Source organism: Theropithecus gelada, chromosome 14 (genome assembly GCF_003255815.1).
Source record: "Theropithecus gelada isolate Dixy chromosome 14, Tgel_1.0, whole genome shotgun sequence".
In the NCBI taxonomy this organism is placed as follows: domain Eukaryota; kingdom Metazoa; phylum Chordata; class Mammalia; order Primates; family Cercopithecidae; genus Theropithecus; species Theropithecus gelada.
In genome coordinates, this window is record NC_037682.1 from 121,823,718 (window position 1) to 121,840,227 (window position 16,510).

Below are 16,510 nucleotides of genomic sequence, written 5' to 3' on the forward strand. Positions count from 1 at the left end.
AGCAGTGGTAGTGCCAAAACAATGCTGGGCTTGGGTCAAAAACAAATACGAGCTTTGGTTAGCCTAGATTTGGTGACCCCATACCTTGGCACACAGGAAATAATTAATTAGAAAGATAAATAGGTATGTGTCATTTAAAAGAATGTGTTCACTGCCACAATTTATATAAAATAAATACCATGTTCCTGGGTTTCTATTTATAGCAGACATTTTCACATTCACCACCTCAGTTATTATCATGACCAACATTTTGAGGAAGCTGAGAAACAGAGATTGAGGTTAAGTGACTTGTATAGAATCATATAGCAAGAGGTGAGATTTGAACTCATGTTTATTCATAGCAGGGTATATCATCTTTCCACTATATGATGTTATGGACACAGAATTGCATTAAGTGTGGACATAGTTACTATTTTTAGGAAACTTAACACTTGAACTGAAAGGATAAAAATACACCCATGATAAGAAATTAACAACCAAATATGCTCAAAGAGCTAAAGGAAAGCATAAACAAAAAACTAAAGAAAATCTGGAAAACAATGCAAAACTGAAGTGAGAAGATGGAAATTATATAAAGGAACAAAACAGAAACTCTGGAGCCAAAAATATTGTAACTGAAGTAAAAATTTTAATAGAGGGATTTAACAGCAGATTTGAGCAGGCAGAAAGAAGAATAAGTGGATGTGAAGATAGGACAATTGGAATGATCAAGTCTAAGGAACAGAAAGAAAAAGAATTTTAAAAAGTAAAAAGAGCCTAAGGGTCCTGTGCACACCATCAGGTGGACCAACATATGCACTGCATGAGTCCCAGAAGGAGAAAAGAGAGAAATTAATAGAAAGGTTATTTGATGACACAATGGCTGAAAATTTCCCCACTTTGATGAAAGATATGAGTCTACAAATCCAAGAATCTCAACAACTTCAAGTATAATAAACTCAAAGAAAATCACACTGACATGTTATCATCAAGCTCTAGATTCTTGAAATAAGTAAGAGATTGTGATTCATTGTTGTATTAGTCCATTTCATTGCTGCTGATAAAGACATAGCTGAGACTGGGTAATTTACAAAAGAAAGGTTTATTGGACTTACACGTCCACATGGCTGGGGAGGCCTCACAATCATGGCAGAAGGCAAGGAGGAGCAAGTCGCATCTTACATGGATGGCCACAGGCAAAAAGAGAGCTTGTGTAGAGAAGCTCCTGTTTTGAAACCATCAGATCTCATAAGACCCATTCACTGTCACGAAAACAGCACAGGAAAGACCCGCCCCGAAGATTCAATCATCTCCCACTGGGTCCCTCCCACAACACATGGGAATTATTGTAGCTACAAGATGAGATTTGGGTGGGTATACAGAACCAAACCATATCAGTTATGCACATCGAGTCCTCAATAGAATTATTAGCTAATTTTTTATTAGATAATTTGGAGGCCAGATGGCAGTGACCTTAAAATGCTGAAGGAAAAATCCTGAAAACCAAAAATTGTGTACTGGCAAAACTGTCCTTTAAAAATAAAAGGGAAATTAAGCATTCTAGTAAACAAAAGATGAAGGAGCTCATTTAAACTAGCACTGCTCAACAAGAAATGCTAATAGGAGTTCTTCAGAATGAAATGAAGGAATGCTAAATAGTAACTCAAAGCTGTATGAAGAAATAAAGATCTCCACTAAAGTTGAAAATATGGGCAAATATAAAAGCTGATATTATTATCATTTTGACTGATATGTTTACTTCTTATTTTCTATAGAATTTAAAAGACAAAGGAATAAAATAATTGCAAATTTCTTAATTAGACAATGCATAAGATGTAATATGTGACATCAGTAACATAAAAGAAGAGGGCAGAGCTACATAAGATTAGTTATGGTATGTGATTAAGGTTAAGCTGGTATTAATTCAAAATAAATAGCTGCAAATTTAGGATATTATATATGACCCCCATGGTAACCACAAAAAAAGTATCTGTAGACTATACAAAGAAGGAAATCAGAAAGGAGTCAAAATGTGTCACTACAAAATATCGACTAAACCCATACAAGGCAGTAATGGAAAAAATAAAAGACAGAAAACAAATGCAAAATGGCAAGAGTAAGTTCTTTCTTATCAGTAATTACTTTAAATGTAAATAGATTAAATTCTCCAATAAAAAGGCATAGATTGGCAGAATGGGCTACAAAAAAAGATTCAATTATATGCTATGTGCAAGAGATTCACTTTAGATCTGAGGCGACAAATAGATTGGAAGTGAAAGAATGGAAAAATATATTCTATACCAATAGTCACCAAAAGAGAGCGGGGTGGTTGTATTAATTCCAGGCAAAACAGACATTAAATCAAAAATTGTTCCAAGAGACAAAGAAGTATGTTGTATATTGAAAAAAGAGTCAATTGTCAGAAAAACGTAACAATTGTAAATATACACACATCAAGCATCAGTGTTCCAAAGTACGTGAAGCAAACACTGGCAAAATTGAAGGGAGAGCTCAATATTCCACTTTTAATAATGGGTAGAATAATCAGATAATCAGTAAGGACATAAAAGACTTGAACAACACTGTAAACCAGGTAGATTTAACAGACTTACATACAAAGAATACCACCCAACAATAGCAAAATACACATTTTTCTCAAGTATACCTGGAACGTTCTCCAGGATAGATCATATGTTAGGCCCCAAAATAAGTCTTAATATATTGAGAAAGATTCAAATCATACAAAGCATCTTTTCTGATCACAATGGAAACTAGAAAGAGAAGGAAGACTGGAAAACAGAAGGAAATATTTAAACAACACACCTTTTTTTTTCTAACCCAAGAGTTCATCACAGCTTTATTCACAGTAGCCAAAAACAGGTAAAAATCCAAATAAATTTTCATCAACAGGTGAATTGCAGTCCATCCATACGATGGACTTGTTTGGACAATAAAAAGGAACAAATACAGACAGAAAACAACATTGATGAATATGAAAAAAATGGCATGCCGAGTGAAAAAAGCCAGACACACAAGGCTACCTCCTGGGTAAATCTATTTACACAATGCTCAAGGACAGGTCAGACTAATCTATGGTGGAGAAAAACCAGAACAGTGGGTGCCAGTGGCAGTGAAGGTGGATATAAATGAGATGGAGCATGAGGGATCCTCCCAGATCAATGATGGACACATTTGTTAGATGTCCATGAGAGGTACAATTATGATTGAAGGATGTTACTGAATGCAAATCATTAAATAGCCATTAATGACTATTCATCAATACTGGCAAACACTAAATACAAGCAAATACCAAATACTAGTAAACTAAGTTCAGGAGCATTTTTTAAACTTTTATTTTAAACATGTACACCAAACCCCCCAGTGACATGCAATTTATGTGTATAACAAACTTGCACATGTACCACTGTACCATGCAGGTTCACTATATAGGTAAATTGTGTGTCACAGGGGTTTGGTGTACAGACTGTTTTGTCACCCAGGTAATAAATATAGTACCCAATAGAAGTTTTTCAATCCTTACCCTTCTACCACCCTCTACTCTAAAGTAGGACCTGGTATCTGTTGTTTCCTTCTTTGTGCCCACGTGTACTCAATGTTTAGCTTCTACTTATATGTGCGAACGTGCAGTATTTGGTTTTCTGTTCCTATGTTAGTTCACTTAGCATAATGGCCTCCAGCTTCATCCATGCTGCTGCAAAGGGCATAATCTTGTTCTTTTTTATGGCTACATAGTATTCTGTGATACATATGTACCACATTTTCTTTATCCAGTCTACTGTTGAGCACTTAGGTCGATTCCATGTCTTTGCTATTGTCAATAGTGCTACAATAAACATACACACGCACGTGTTTTTATGGTAGAATGATTTATATTCCTTTGGACATATATCCAATAATGGGATTGCTGGATTGAATGATAGTTCTAAGTTCTTTGAGAAATTGCCAAATGGCTTCCCACAGTGGCTGAAGTAATTTACACTCTCACCAGTAGTGTGTAAGCCTTCCCTTTTCTTCACAACCTCACCAGCATCTGTTATTTTTTGACTTTTTATTAATAACCATTCTGACTGGTGTGAGATGGTATCTCATTGTGGTTTTGATTTGCATTTCCCTAATGATCAGTGATGAGTGTTTTTTCATATGCTGGTTGGCTGCATGTATGTCTTTTTTTGCAAAGTGTCTGTTCATGTCTTTTGCCCACTTTTTAATGAGGTTGTTTGTCTTTTGCTTGTGTTATAAATTTTGTTTAAGTTCCTTATAGATTCTGGATATTAGACCTCTGTTGGATATATAATTTGTAAATGTTTTCTCTCATTCTGTAGGTTGTCTGTTTCTTCTGTTGATAGTTACTTTTGCTGTGCAGAGGCTCTTTAGTTTAATTAAGTCCCATTTGTCAATTTTTGTTTTTGTTGCAATTGCTTTTGTCATCTTCGTCATAAAATCTTTGCCAGGGCCTTTGCCCAGAGTGTTACTTCGTAGGTTTTCTTCTAGGATTTTTATAGTTTTAGGTTTTACGTGTAAGTCTTTAATTCATCTTGAGTTGATTTTGTATGTGATGTAAGGAAGGTGTCCAGTTTCAATCTTAGCCAGTTATCCCAGCACCATTTATTGAATAGGGAGTTCTTTCTCCATTGCTTGTTTTTGTCAACTTTGTTGAAGATCAGATGGTTGTAGACGTGTGGCTTTATTTCTGGTTCTCTATTGTGTTCCATTGGTCTATGTGTCTATTTTGGTATCAATACTGTGTTGCTTTGGTTACTATGGCCTTGTAATATAGTTTGAAGCCAGGTAATATGATGCCTTCAGCTTGTTCTTTTTGTTTAGAATTGCTATTCAGGCTCTTTTTTGGTTCCGTATGAATTTTAAAATAATAGTTTTTAAAATGATTCTGTGAAGAATGTCATTGGTAGTTTGATAGGAATAGCATTGAATCTGTAAATTGCTTTGGGCAGTATGGCAATTATAACAATATTGATTCTTCCAATCTATGAGCATAGAATGTTTTTCCATTTGTTTGTGTCATCTCTGATTTCTTTGAGCAATGGTTTGTAATTCTCATTACACAGATTTTTTTTTTTACCTCCCTCGTTAGCCATATTCCTAGATATTTTAATCTTTTTTGGCTACTATGAATGGGATTGTGTCTTGATTTGGCTCTCAGCTTGGATGTTGTTTGTGCATGGAAATGTTGCTGCTTTTTATACATTGATTTTGTATCCTGAAATTGCTGGAGTTGTTTATAGGATCTAGGAGCTTTGGACAGAGACCACTGGGTTTTTTAGTTGCAGAATCATATCTGCAAACAGAGGTAGTTTGACTTCCTGTCTTCCTGTTTGGATGCCTTTTATTTCATTCTCTTGCCTGATTGCTCTGGCTACGATTTCCAGTACTATGTTGATTAGGAGTGATAGTGATGAGAGTGGGCATCCTTATCTTGTTCCAATTCTCAAGGCTAATGCTTTCAGCTTTTGCCCATTCAGTATAATGTTGACTATGGTTTTGTCATAGATGGCTCTTATTATTTTGAGATACGTTCCTTCAGTGCTTAGTTTTTTGAGGGTTTTAACATGAAGGGATGTTGCATTTTATCTGCATCTATTGAAATGATCATGTGGTTTTTTGTTTTTAGTTCTGTTTGTGTGATAAATCACATTTATTGATTTGCATATGTTAAATCAACCTTGCATTCCAGGGATAAAGCCTACTTGATCATAGTGGATTAGCTTTGTGATGTGTTGCTGGATTCAGTTTGCTGGTAATTTGCTCAGGATTTTTGCATATATGTTCATTAAGGATGTTGGCCTGAAGTTTTCCTTTTTTGTTTTGTCTCTGCCTAGTTTTGGTATCAAAATGATGCTAGCCTCTTAGAATGAGTTAGGGAGGAGCCCTTCATCCTCAATTTTTTTGGAAATAGTTTCAGCAGGAATGGTATCAGCTATTCTTTCTATATCTGGTATAATTCAGTTGTGAATCTACCTGGCCCTGGGCTTTTTCTGGTTGATAGGCATTTTATTACTATTCAATTTTGGAACTCATGATTGGTCTGTTCAGGGTTTCAATTTCTTCCTGGATTAATCTTGGGAGGTTGTATGTTTCCAGGAATTTATCCATTGCTTGTAGATTTTCTGGTTTGCATGCATAGAAGTGTTCTTAATAGTCTCTGAGGGATTTTTTGTATTTCTGTAGGTTCAGTGGTAATACTCCTTTGTCATTTCTGATTGCACTTATTTGGATCTTCTCTCTTTTTCTCTTTATTAGTCTAGCTAGTGGTCCATCAACCTTAACTATTCTTTCAAAGGACAAACCCCTGAATTTGTTGATCTTTTGTATGGTTTATTGCATCTCAAGAGCATAGTAAAAGGATTACACTCCTTGATCAAGTGGGTTTTATTCCTACAATGGAAGGATGTTTCAACATCTGAACATCAATAAATGTAATATACCACATTAATAGAATGAAAAAAATACACATAATCATCTTATTGTAGAAGAATAATTTGACAAAATTCAGGACCCTCTCGTGATAAGAAAAGACTCAAAGACTAGGAATAGAAGGAAACTATTAGTAAAGGCCATATATGAAAAACCCATAAGTAATGTCATACTCAATTGTGAAAGACTGTAAGCTTTTACTTTAAGGTTGCAGGAAGAAGATATGGATGCCTGCTTTTGTTATTTCTATTGAACTTAGTATCAGAAGTTCTAGATAAGCAATTAGGCAAGAAGAAGAAATAAAATGCATTCAAATTGGAAATGAAGAAGTAACATTCTCTCTGTTTGCAGCTGATATGATCTTATATGTAGAAAACCCTAAAAATTCCAAACACGAAACAGAGCTAATAAATGAATTCATTAAACGTGCAGAATACAAAACCAATGCATAAAAATCAATTGCATTTTTATTTACTGGCAATGAATAATCCAAAACGAAACTAAGAAAACAATTTCATTTCTAATAGTATCAAAAAGAATGAAATATTTAGGGATACATTTAAACAAGGAGGCAAAAGACTTGTATGATGAAAACTAGAAAACATTGCTGAAAGAAATTAAAGAAGACGTAAACAAGTGGAAAGACATTTCATGCCCATGAATTGGAAGACTTACTATTGTTAAGATGACAATACTACCCAAAGAAATCTGCAGACATAATATAATTCTTATAAAATACCAATGGCAGGTTTCTAAAAAATAGAAAACCCCATCCTAAAATTCATATGTAATCTCAAGAGACTCTGAATATTATTCAGCCTTAATAAAAAATGAAATTCAGCCAAGAAGAAACGGGTCATACTAACTCATCCAAATTCTTTTTTTCTTTTCTTTCTTTCTTTCTTTCCTTCCTTCCTTCCTTCCTTCCTTCCTTCCTTCCTTCCTTCCTTCCTTCCTTCCTTCCTTCCTTCTTTCTTTCTTTCTTTCTTTCTTTCTTTCTTTCTTTCTTTCTTTCTTTCTTTCTTTCTTTCTTTCTTTTTTGACAGAGTCTTACTCTGTCACCCAGGCTGGAGTGTAGTGGCATGATCTTGGCTCACTGCAAACTCTGCCTCCCAGGTTTAAGCGATTCTTGTGCCTCAGCCTCCTGAGTAGCTGGGATTACAGGCATGTGCTACCACTCCTGGCTAATTATTATTATTATTATTTTTAGAGACTGGGTTTTGGCATGTTGCCCAGGCTGGTCTCAAACTCCTGACCTCAAGTGATCTGCCTGTCTTAGCTTCCCAAAGTATTGGGATTACGGGCATGAGCCACCACTCCCAGCCTCATCCAAAGTCTTTTTTCTCATTCTCCTCTGTGGTCAATAGCATCCAGAGTCTTGGCAAGATGGCCGGCTGAGCTTTGTGGTCCATATGTAAAATCACATGTGGATTCATATGCATAAACCTTAGAAATAGTACGCTAAGTGAAATAAGTTAGACACAAAAGGACAAATACTGTATGATTCCACTTATATGAGTATCTAGAAAAGGCAAATTCATAGAGACAAAGTAGAATTGAGGTTACTAGGGGCTGGGGGTAAGGGTTAAAAAAAATCTTGGGAGTTATTGTTTAATGAATATAGAGATTCTGTTTGAAATGATAAAAAATTTCTGGAAATGGATAGTGGTGATGATTTCACATCATTTTGGGATGTGCTTAATGCCACTAAATTGTAAAATTGTACACTTAAAAGTAGTTAAAATGGTAAATGTTATGTTTACTTTACCGTAGTTAAAAATCTCAGAAAGATTAACTCTCACTTAAAAGACAGCTATAATGTTACGAGTAATATTTTAATTTGTATTTTCTGAAGAACAATAGATCATACTAAATCATCCAAATTCTTTCACCTGTTCTCCTTTATGATCAGTAGCATCCGTGGCCTTTGCAAGATGGCCAGCTGAGCGTTGTGGGACAGTCAGTCCCATATGTGGGGCAGTTCTGTCATTCCTTCAACTCCCCACCTGTCATATATATGAGTCTAACATACTGATATTTGCTTTAAAACATACATATATATATTTAGGTTTTGCAAATTGGGATGTGGACAAACAGTACATATATATAATGCAGCAGCAATTTTTAAAATTACTCCCTCTGAAAAACTAAATTGAGGATTCATCTTATAATTAGTGATATATGTAAATTAAAAAGATATAGTTGTGACCCCAAAATATGAAAGATATGGGAAGGTCATAAAGGACTAATAGAAAGGAACCAATTAAGAAAACAGGTAAGGAAGATTTCTTGGTGCTAACTTCTGGGGCTGCCTAGAAAGTGGCACAAATTAGAAGAAAGGAGTGTTTACCTTTTAAATAAAGCGAATAGATTAAGTAGAGAGTATTTCTATACTTGTGTCAGGAAATAATGTCAATCAGCATTAAGATCTTTATAGATGCTTATCCATAACCCTCCTAACAAGAGTATAAGGTGGATATTATTATTAACCCCACTTTACAGATGAAGAAATTCAGACACAGAATGAATAATCCCTACAAGGTTTCACAGCTGGTAAGTGGCAGAACTGTGATTTGAACCCAGGTAGTCTGTCTAGAGTTCACCCTCTGACTACTACTAGCTCTACCTGCTTTTGGTAGAAGTCATTAAAATAAAAATGGAAAAAGAAAAAGAAAGGAAATATGTAGTTACTGGATGCTTAAAACTACCAGCAAATGATCATTGAAATTATGTACAAGACACTGACTATTCATTGACCAAGTCCAACACATTGGCTTCAAAGGGACTGCTGCTTGGGGATCTTGAGACAAGTGAACACTAATATAGGAAGTCAGTGTCAATCTGGAAATACGTTAGAGGTATTACAAGTAGAATTTAGCAAGGAGTTAGTCTGAGTATGCCTTATTGTATCTTTGGCAATAAGATAAAAAGTTTAGAGTGTAATGAATTTATAATGGTCAAACACCACAGCCAAGAAGAAAAAACTTCCTATTACCGTGAGTAGGCTAATTCTTATGGGTATATTTTGATCACGGAACAGTGGAAGCACTGTTGGACTTCAGGCCAGTAGTAGGTGAAGGTGCCTCCCTGTGTGTGTGTGGGGGATCTCCCCAGATGGAATGAATCTCAGTGTGTTTTGGGTGTGGGGATATGAGAACGTCTTGGATATGCAGGAGTTATTATATAGTCATAGGTGAATTACTAGGTGCTTACTTTCATGATTTTCACTTTCAAATAAGAAAATTGAGCCTTAGAAAAATGAAGTAACTCTCACACAACTGCCACCCCAGTACAGATCTGTCTGACTTGACCCCAGTGCACTGAACTGAAGAGTTAAGGCAGTCTGAGTCCTTAGCCAGACATATTTCTGGAGCTTTTCTCCAAAAAGCTTGGCAAGTTTTGTGTTGTGCTTTAGTAAGGGAGGTATTCTCTTGTTCTTTTATGTGCTGATTAATGCTTTAGAGTCATTCCAAAGGGAGGCCTCCAGGGATATAGGACTTCCTGTGTTACCCACAAGCTTGATATGTATATCTTTTATGTCTTCCTATGTATATCTTTTATGTCTTCATATAATTAACTGATAAAAATGTTGAATAAGAGATGGCTAGAACTGAGTGGTATTTCAATATAACCTCAAAAGACTGGAATTAAGGGCCAAAACCAATACGATGAAATTCAACTGGTAAAATGTCAAGTCCTGACTTGGTGTAAAGAAAAAATCAGTTTACATAAGTATCAGGTGGTAAAGACCTAGTTTGAAATTTAGTTGACTGCACACTTAAGATAAGCCCACATTGTGAAACAATGAATAAAATAGAGCTTGAATTCTTAGGTTGCATTGCAAGCAGCAGTGACCAGAGCAGGCAAAATGGCAGACCCATTGTACATGGTGCTAGTACCCCATCTAAAGATCATGTTCGAGTCTATATAAAGGAGGCATTGACAACCAGATTCTGGTCAAAGGGAGAGGGATGGTGACTTTGAGAAAATCATGTCAAATAAGGAATAATTCGGGAAACCTGAAGTAGTTATAGCAGGGCCTGAATAAGAGAAGCCTTGAGGATAGATAAATTACATATTTTCTCCTGGAGCTCACCAGAAATTCTGAATATCTCCCTAGCCAGCAGGCATAGGTGTGGAGAATCATGAGGAAAAGAGAAAGGAAACAGTAGAGGAAAAGGAAAGGGGGCTATCTCAGTCCATCTGCCCCTTTCTAAACCCACACATCATGCTGCCGTTTAACTATGTATGTCTTGGGGTAGCGAGGCCTTCACATCCTAGAGTCCCAGTTGGAAATGGGGCTCAGTCTCCTTTTTGCTTTTAGCTTCCCACTCGGTCCATCCAGGGCCTGTATTCTTTTGCCATGTGCCTGCCCCACCCTGAGGCCAAGACTTGGGTAGACATGGCCTCCTGATGGAAGAAACCCATGGAGCAAACTGTCCAGATGCCTGTGTGGTCTGCACATTAAGGTGTTTTGTAATCCTCTGTGATCCGAGCTGACCACATTTGGTTTTTGATACTTACAGGGAGCGTTCAGAATTTAGAGAGAATCTTTCTTCTTTCAACAAAGTCTATTGTCCAGCTGAGAACCCAAGAAAGAACCCAGTAGTTCTTGAAACCACTGCAGCTTGGCTTCTAGGTACATCTATGGAAATTTCTGTCAATGCTCACCTTCTAACTTCCAACTCTTTCCAGGACTCTTTTCAGTGCTATTTTTTTTACTGAAATCCTGCAGCATTTGCTTATCCTCATCACTCTTCCTTTGCAAAATTTCTATTCCCTTGTCTTTTGTTCCATACCTCTGGCATGCCTTCTCTTTCCCTCATACAGTTCCTTGCCTTTGCCTGCCCCTTAAATGTTGATATGTCATACGTTCTCATTCATGACCAACTTCTCTTCTTATCCTTATCCCCTTTGGGGTGATTTAATCCACCTGCAGGGTTTTAACCATCACTTATATGTGGATGATGCTCAAGTCTAAATTTCTAGCCCACATGTTTCTTCTGAGATTCAAATTCAACCTGCCCGAAGTCTATCTCCTCATCCTCTAAAATACACCTGAAATTCTCTATCTCATTTGATGGCACAACTGTCCGTATAGTCACCCAAATAGAAATCGTATGTAGTTGTTGACTCTTTCTACTGTTTCTCTTTTCTCAGAAGCTCTTGAACAGTCTTTTCTTGTCTATCCCTACAGCCAAAGTTTTATATCAGATCCTCCTTTTTTTTCTGCCCAGATAATAGAAACAGCCTCAAAATGGGCCCTGCTGTGCCCAGATCCGTTCCCCTGCAGTTCACTTTCTGCAGGGCAGTCAGAGTGACCTCTTTAAACTTCAACAAAGGATGTCACCACCCCCAGTGATTTCTCCTTTGACTACAGGCTCCATACAGACCCGCGTGTCTCTCCATCACCTTCCTCTCCAGTGTCACCTCCCATCACTTCTAGGCAGACCCCTCTCACTCCAGCAATGAGCAATGGCAGTACAGATGTTCCCCTACTCATTCTGCCCCGCACCCTGGAGCCCCAGCCCCTGTCTTCTCTGTCTCTCCCAACTCTGACAAAAGCGTCCATGTTCCTCCTTCGGGATTCCATACATACTAGATCCTACCAGCTAGAATTCCCACCCTCTGCCCAGCCCTGCTTGCATGTGCTCAGGGGAATCAGGTATTCCTAAATGCTCAAGGAAGATCCTCTGAAGACATACACCACTCATTATACTGGTTTAGCAAACTTATTTTTCCTATAATATTTATAATTTTTAAAGTGATTGAAGTGCTATAGCATACTCAGTTCAGAAGACCTGGAAGAAAAAACATCACTCACCATCCTACTAGTCCTAGGAACTTCATTATTAAAATATCAACAGTGGAAATATTATTTCCATCACTTTTGTGTGTGTACGCATACATATAGATTTTTAAGTAATGTGGTGTCATTCAAAATATATTGAGCATTTATCATATGCCAGGAGCAGGCCCTAGCCTCATTCAACTATAGTCTAGTTGGAGAGTCAGACATTAATCAAAGAGTCACACAAATAAATGCAAGTTACAACTTTATTTACATAGTTGAGAAATGCTAAGAAGGTGAGGCCATGGAGCTCTGAGGACATAACTTAAAGAGAACTGACCTTGTAGGAGATGAGGATGAACAAATTAAGATTTAAAAGAAACTAGGAGTTAACTAACTCAGGAGGGTGGTGTATTGTTGGATTTCTGCATTGAAAGCTTCTTTTCTTCCTTTAGGATTTGCACTTAGCAATAAATTGCAAACATTTTCCTGGTAAAAATTCTTTTGTGACACACAAGTATTTTAGGTATAATATTCAATCATATGGATATATTGAAGTTTAATAAATCCCCTAACATCAGATATTTAAAAGTTTCCTACTTTTTATTATGAATTATGCTGCAATGAATATTTTTGCACATATGTATGTCTTTATGTATGTCTCCAATAATTTCCTAAGGATATATTTCTACAAGTGGGAGTGCTATGTCAAAGGGTGTGCATATTAAGGTTTTTGCAATAGGCTGCCAAATTGCTTTCTGGAAAGGCTCCACTGGTCTGCTTTTCCTTCCATCAGCCACAGCCGGGAATGCCTGCTTCTCGCGGTGGTCACCAGCACTGCATCCTTGCTTCCTTTGGAATCTTTACAGATTTTAATTACCCCCAAAATTGTGTCTTACTGAAGTTTTAGTTTTCATGTCTTTGCTTCCCATCGAGGCTGAACTTTTAAATACATTTTTGGCAGTGCAAATTTCTTTTGCTAGCTGCCTATTTTACCACCGTATTATTTTCAAATTGTCGTTTCAGATCATCATTTTGAAACTGCCCAAGTGTTTGTTTCTTAATAGATCACTGAGGGCAGAGGCTCTTATTTTTGCCCAGTGTATTACTTTAAGCCTAATAAGTACTAATAAGGATATTTTTGAAGGTTATTTGGTTTCTAGAGCAGCACCAGTTCCCTGACCAGAATGAGTGTGCAGAATCAGGATCGCTTCAGTCTTGTTATCCTAGACAATTGCCAAGATTAGAGAATTAATATTTTCTTTCTAGATCACATGATTCAATCATATGTACTATTTTCGCTTCTAACACTATATAGCTCCAGGTACCTAATCTTAAAGACCTTTTGAGTATAAGAAAGAACCGAACTTAGTGGTCTACAATATCTCTTCAATATTGTCTTCTCCTTTAAACCTCTGGCTCCCTAAAGGTGGTAACAAACCCTGCAGTTCAGGACACCCTGGCTCTTCCCAGAGAAGGACAATGGGAATACATTGGATAGCTGATGGCTCTCAGCTGTGGACCTGACATCTCTAGGGGCTAGGACTTATCAGTCTTCAATACCCAGAAGAAAATAAGAATGACTGAAAGGATATAAAAGCAGATGATGAAATGAATGACTTAAAGATCTGTGGGCATTTAGCTGATAAAACAAATGATTTCAGGAGTGAGAAAATACAAAACCTGTCCTTAAATTCATTTTAATTATAATACACATTTTCTTACCTAAATTGGATATAGCAATATGGATTAATAAAGGACATGCTTTACTTTGCACCCGTTACTGTTGCTTGTAAGTTGGTTCATTCATTCATTCAACAACTCTCTAGTAAGTTCCTAACAGGAGCCAGATACTGTGGGAGGTGTTACAGACTCGAAGGGGAACAAGACAGCCATTACCCCCACTCTCACAGAGCTTACAGCGGATCGGGAACAGAAACTGGCTGTGCTCTGGGAGGACATAAAGAGTCGTGTGTAACACACTGACTTTGTCTGGGTGGCTTCATTTATGATAACAGTGGAAGCGAAGGGTCTAGAAGAATTAGTGAAAACACTGTGTTAATGACAGTGCCCATAGGAGCCACAGGGAAAGATCTTTTGATAAATGGTAAATGTGAACAGATGCTGGATTTACTCAGTGATGTTTAAATTTTAAAACAGTCCACTTCAAACTCTATATCTCTATTGTCCAAATGTCTTCATGAAACAAACAAAAAACCCGTTTTGTTATCTTGAGTCTAAAGTTCTCCATCTTTAATTTTTCCTTTCCTTTTGAACACATGATTTGTGGATGCAAGTGTTCCTGGCATGCTGCTAATGAATGATAGGACAGACCGCTTTGAGCTCTATCGCTTGTTCTGCATGCCAGGTGTCAGTGAAGACCAATGACTGACTACCAGCTGCAGGGAAGTAGTTTTTGGTTCAACATTAAGGTGAAGAATTTTGCAATGAAGGAAAAACAGAAAGGAGTTGTTTTTTCTTTTCTTTTTTTTTTTGAGAATAGTAGTGAGCTGTCTCTCTAATAATAATAACGATGCTGCAATAGCAGTGACCATTTTACTCTACACTCACTACCTCCCCTGGGTGTGCTCAAAGGTTTGCATGCATTATTTCATTTGATCTTCTCAAAAATAGCTAAGAGGTATTACAATGCATTTATATAGACGACGAAACCAAGGATGAGTGAGGCTGAAATATTGGCCCAAAGTCATGAAGTTACAAAGTGTCGGCACCAGGGTCTGGGCATGGAAGCATCTCCTCCCGAACCCCTGTTCTCAATTACTGAGCTATTCTGTCCGGTTTTCATCACTGGAGGAGTTCAAGCATAAATTGGATTATTGCATGAATGAAACTATACAGAGAGAATTCAAGCTTCAGATGAGGATGGAGGTCACAGGGCTAGTTAACAGCAAAGTCAGTAGCTCTAAACATTTTTAGTAATGGGTTTTGTTGGGAATTTGACAACAATCTGTGGGCTTTCTCAAAAATACATGTGTGCACACAGGTGCAACCTATTACGATGTAAAAGTTTGAAGATGCTCATGAACCTTTTGATACCATCTTGGGGTTCTAGATTGAAAGCCCTTGCTTGAGATTGTATATGCAGCTACGTGCTTTTGGAGGTGAATTTCCCTCCAAGTTATGACTACAGGTGTTGAGATGGTGCTATCACCTTGTGGCACTATGAGAAAAACAAAACACGGAGTCATCTCCCTTCCAGAAGAAAGAGAAGCCTTCGTTCCACATTTCTCAAAGTAGGCTTTGTGTGCCACTGAAAATCTCTCCCTTGGCTGCTACAACTTCAGGTGCATTCAGAATGACTCAGAAATAGAGACCCGAACCATATGTACAGTCTCCATTCATATTATTATTTATGGGGCACAGGAGCCTGTCTCTCCCCAGCAAGCCCCATTGCCAATAAAGAAGTGAAGGGAGACTGGGGAGGAGGGGCGAGATCACGGAGTGAAAGTGTCTGTGCAAGGCAATATTTTTATATGTTGTTGATTTCTGGTTCCTGCCTGGCCTGACAGCGCATGTGTTTCCAATTGGGAATGAACACGTGAGCTCAGTATCTACAGAGAGGCTTATTGGGTGAAGGACCCTCCTCTCCTACCCTGCATTCCACTCCCACCTGCACTCAAGCGTATGGGAACTCTGGTACTGGGAGTTTGGAAAACATCCCACAGCGGGCCTGGGCTCCCTCAGTCTGGCACCATCTCAGAAACATATATGTGTGTGTCTGTGAGTACATGCGCATTATATGGGGGTTCACTTAAACCTTCTCCTTTGGACATTTGGGTTGCAGCCATTTCTGGGAGATTATGGATGCAGGTTAGGGCCTTCTGGGTCTGCTGGGGAAGGCTATGGTGTTTATCCTCTCCTCCAGCCTGCCTTCCATTTTAATGCATTGTTACATGCTTAATTGCTTTGGCGCTGGTCCTTAGAGCAGCTCTCAGCACAGGTTCCTGATGATTCCTGCAGGGAGGCTCTGTGGGGAGGTGGGTTTGCCAAACAGGAGACAGAAGGCCAAGGGGTGTGCAGAAAACAGGTTTTGCTTCTGGCCCTGCTTCTGCTCTGCTTTGGGCCCTCTTATCTCTCATCTAGCCTGTGGGAATAGCCCTTTCTCTGCCTCCACTCTTGCTCCCATTCAATTCGTACTCCACCCTGCTGCCAGAGTCACCTTTGTCAAAGGCAAAAGTGTCATTATGTGGCTTAAAAGCCTCCTGTGGCTTCCTGGTATCTTGTTAGAAACAATAATCAAAATATCTTCTACCAGTTTTGGAGCCC

The 16,510-nt window shown here is 37.9% G+C and overlaps 1 protein-coding gene across 1 annotated transcript in view; it reads left to right on the forward strand.

Annotated features, from left to right (window-relative positions):
• Nucleotides 1–16,510, forward strand: part of C14H11orf44 (chromosome 14 C11orf44 homolog) — a 37,668-nt gene that overhangs the window by 5,660 nt on the left and 15,498 nt on the right. Inside the window, 1 exon segment of the mRNA XM_025355553.1 lies at nucleotides 9,259–9,261. Within this exon segment, the coding sequence (XP_025211338.1) occupies nucleotides 9,259–9,261 (3 nt within the window).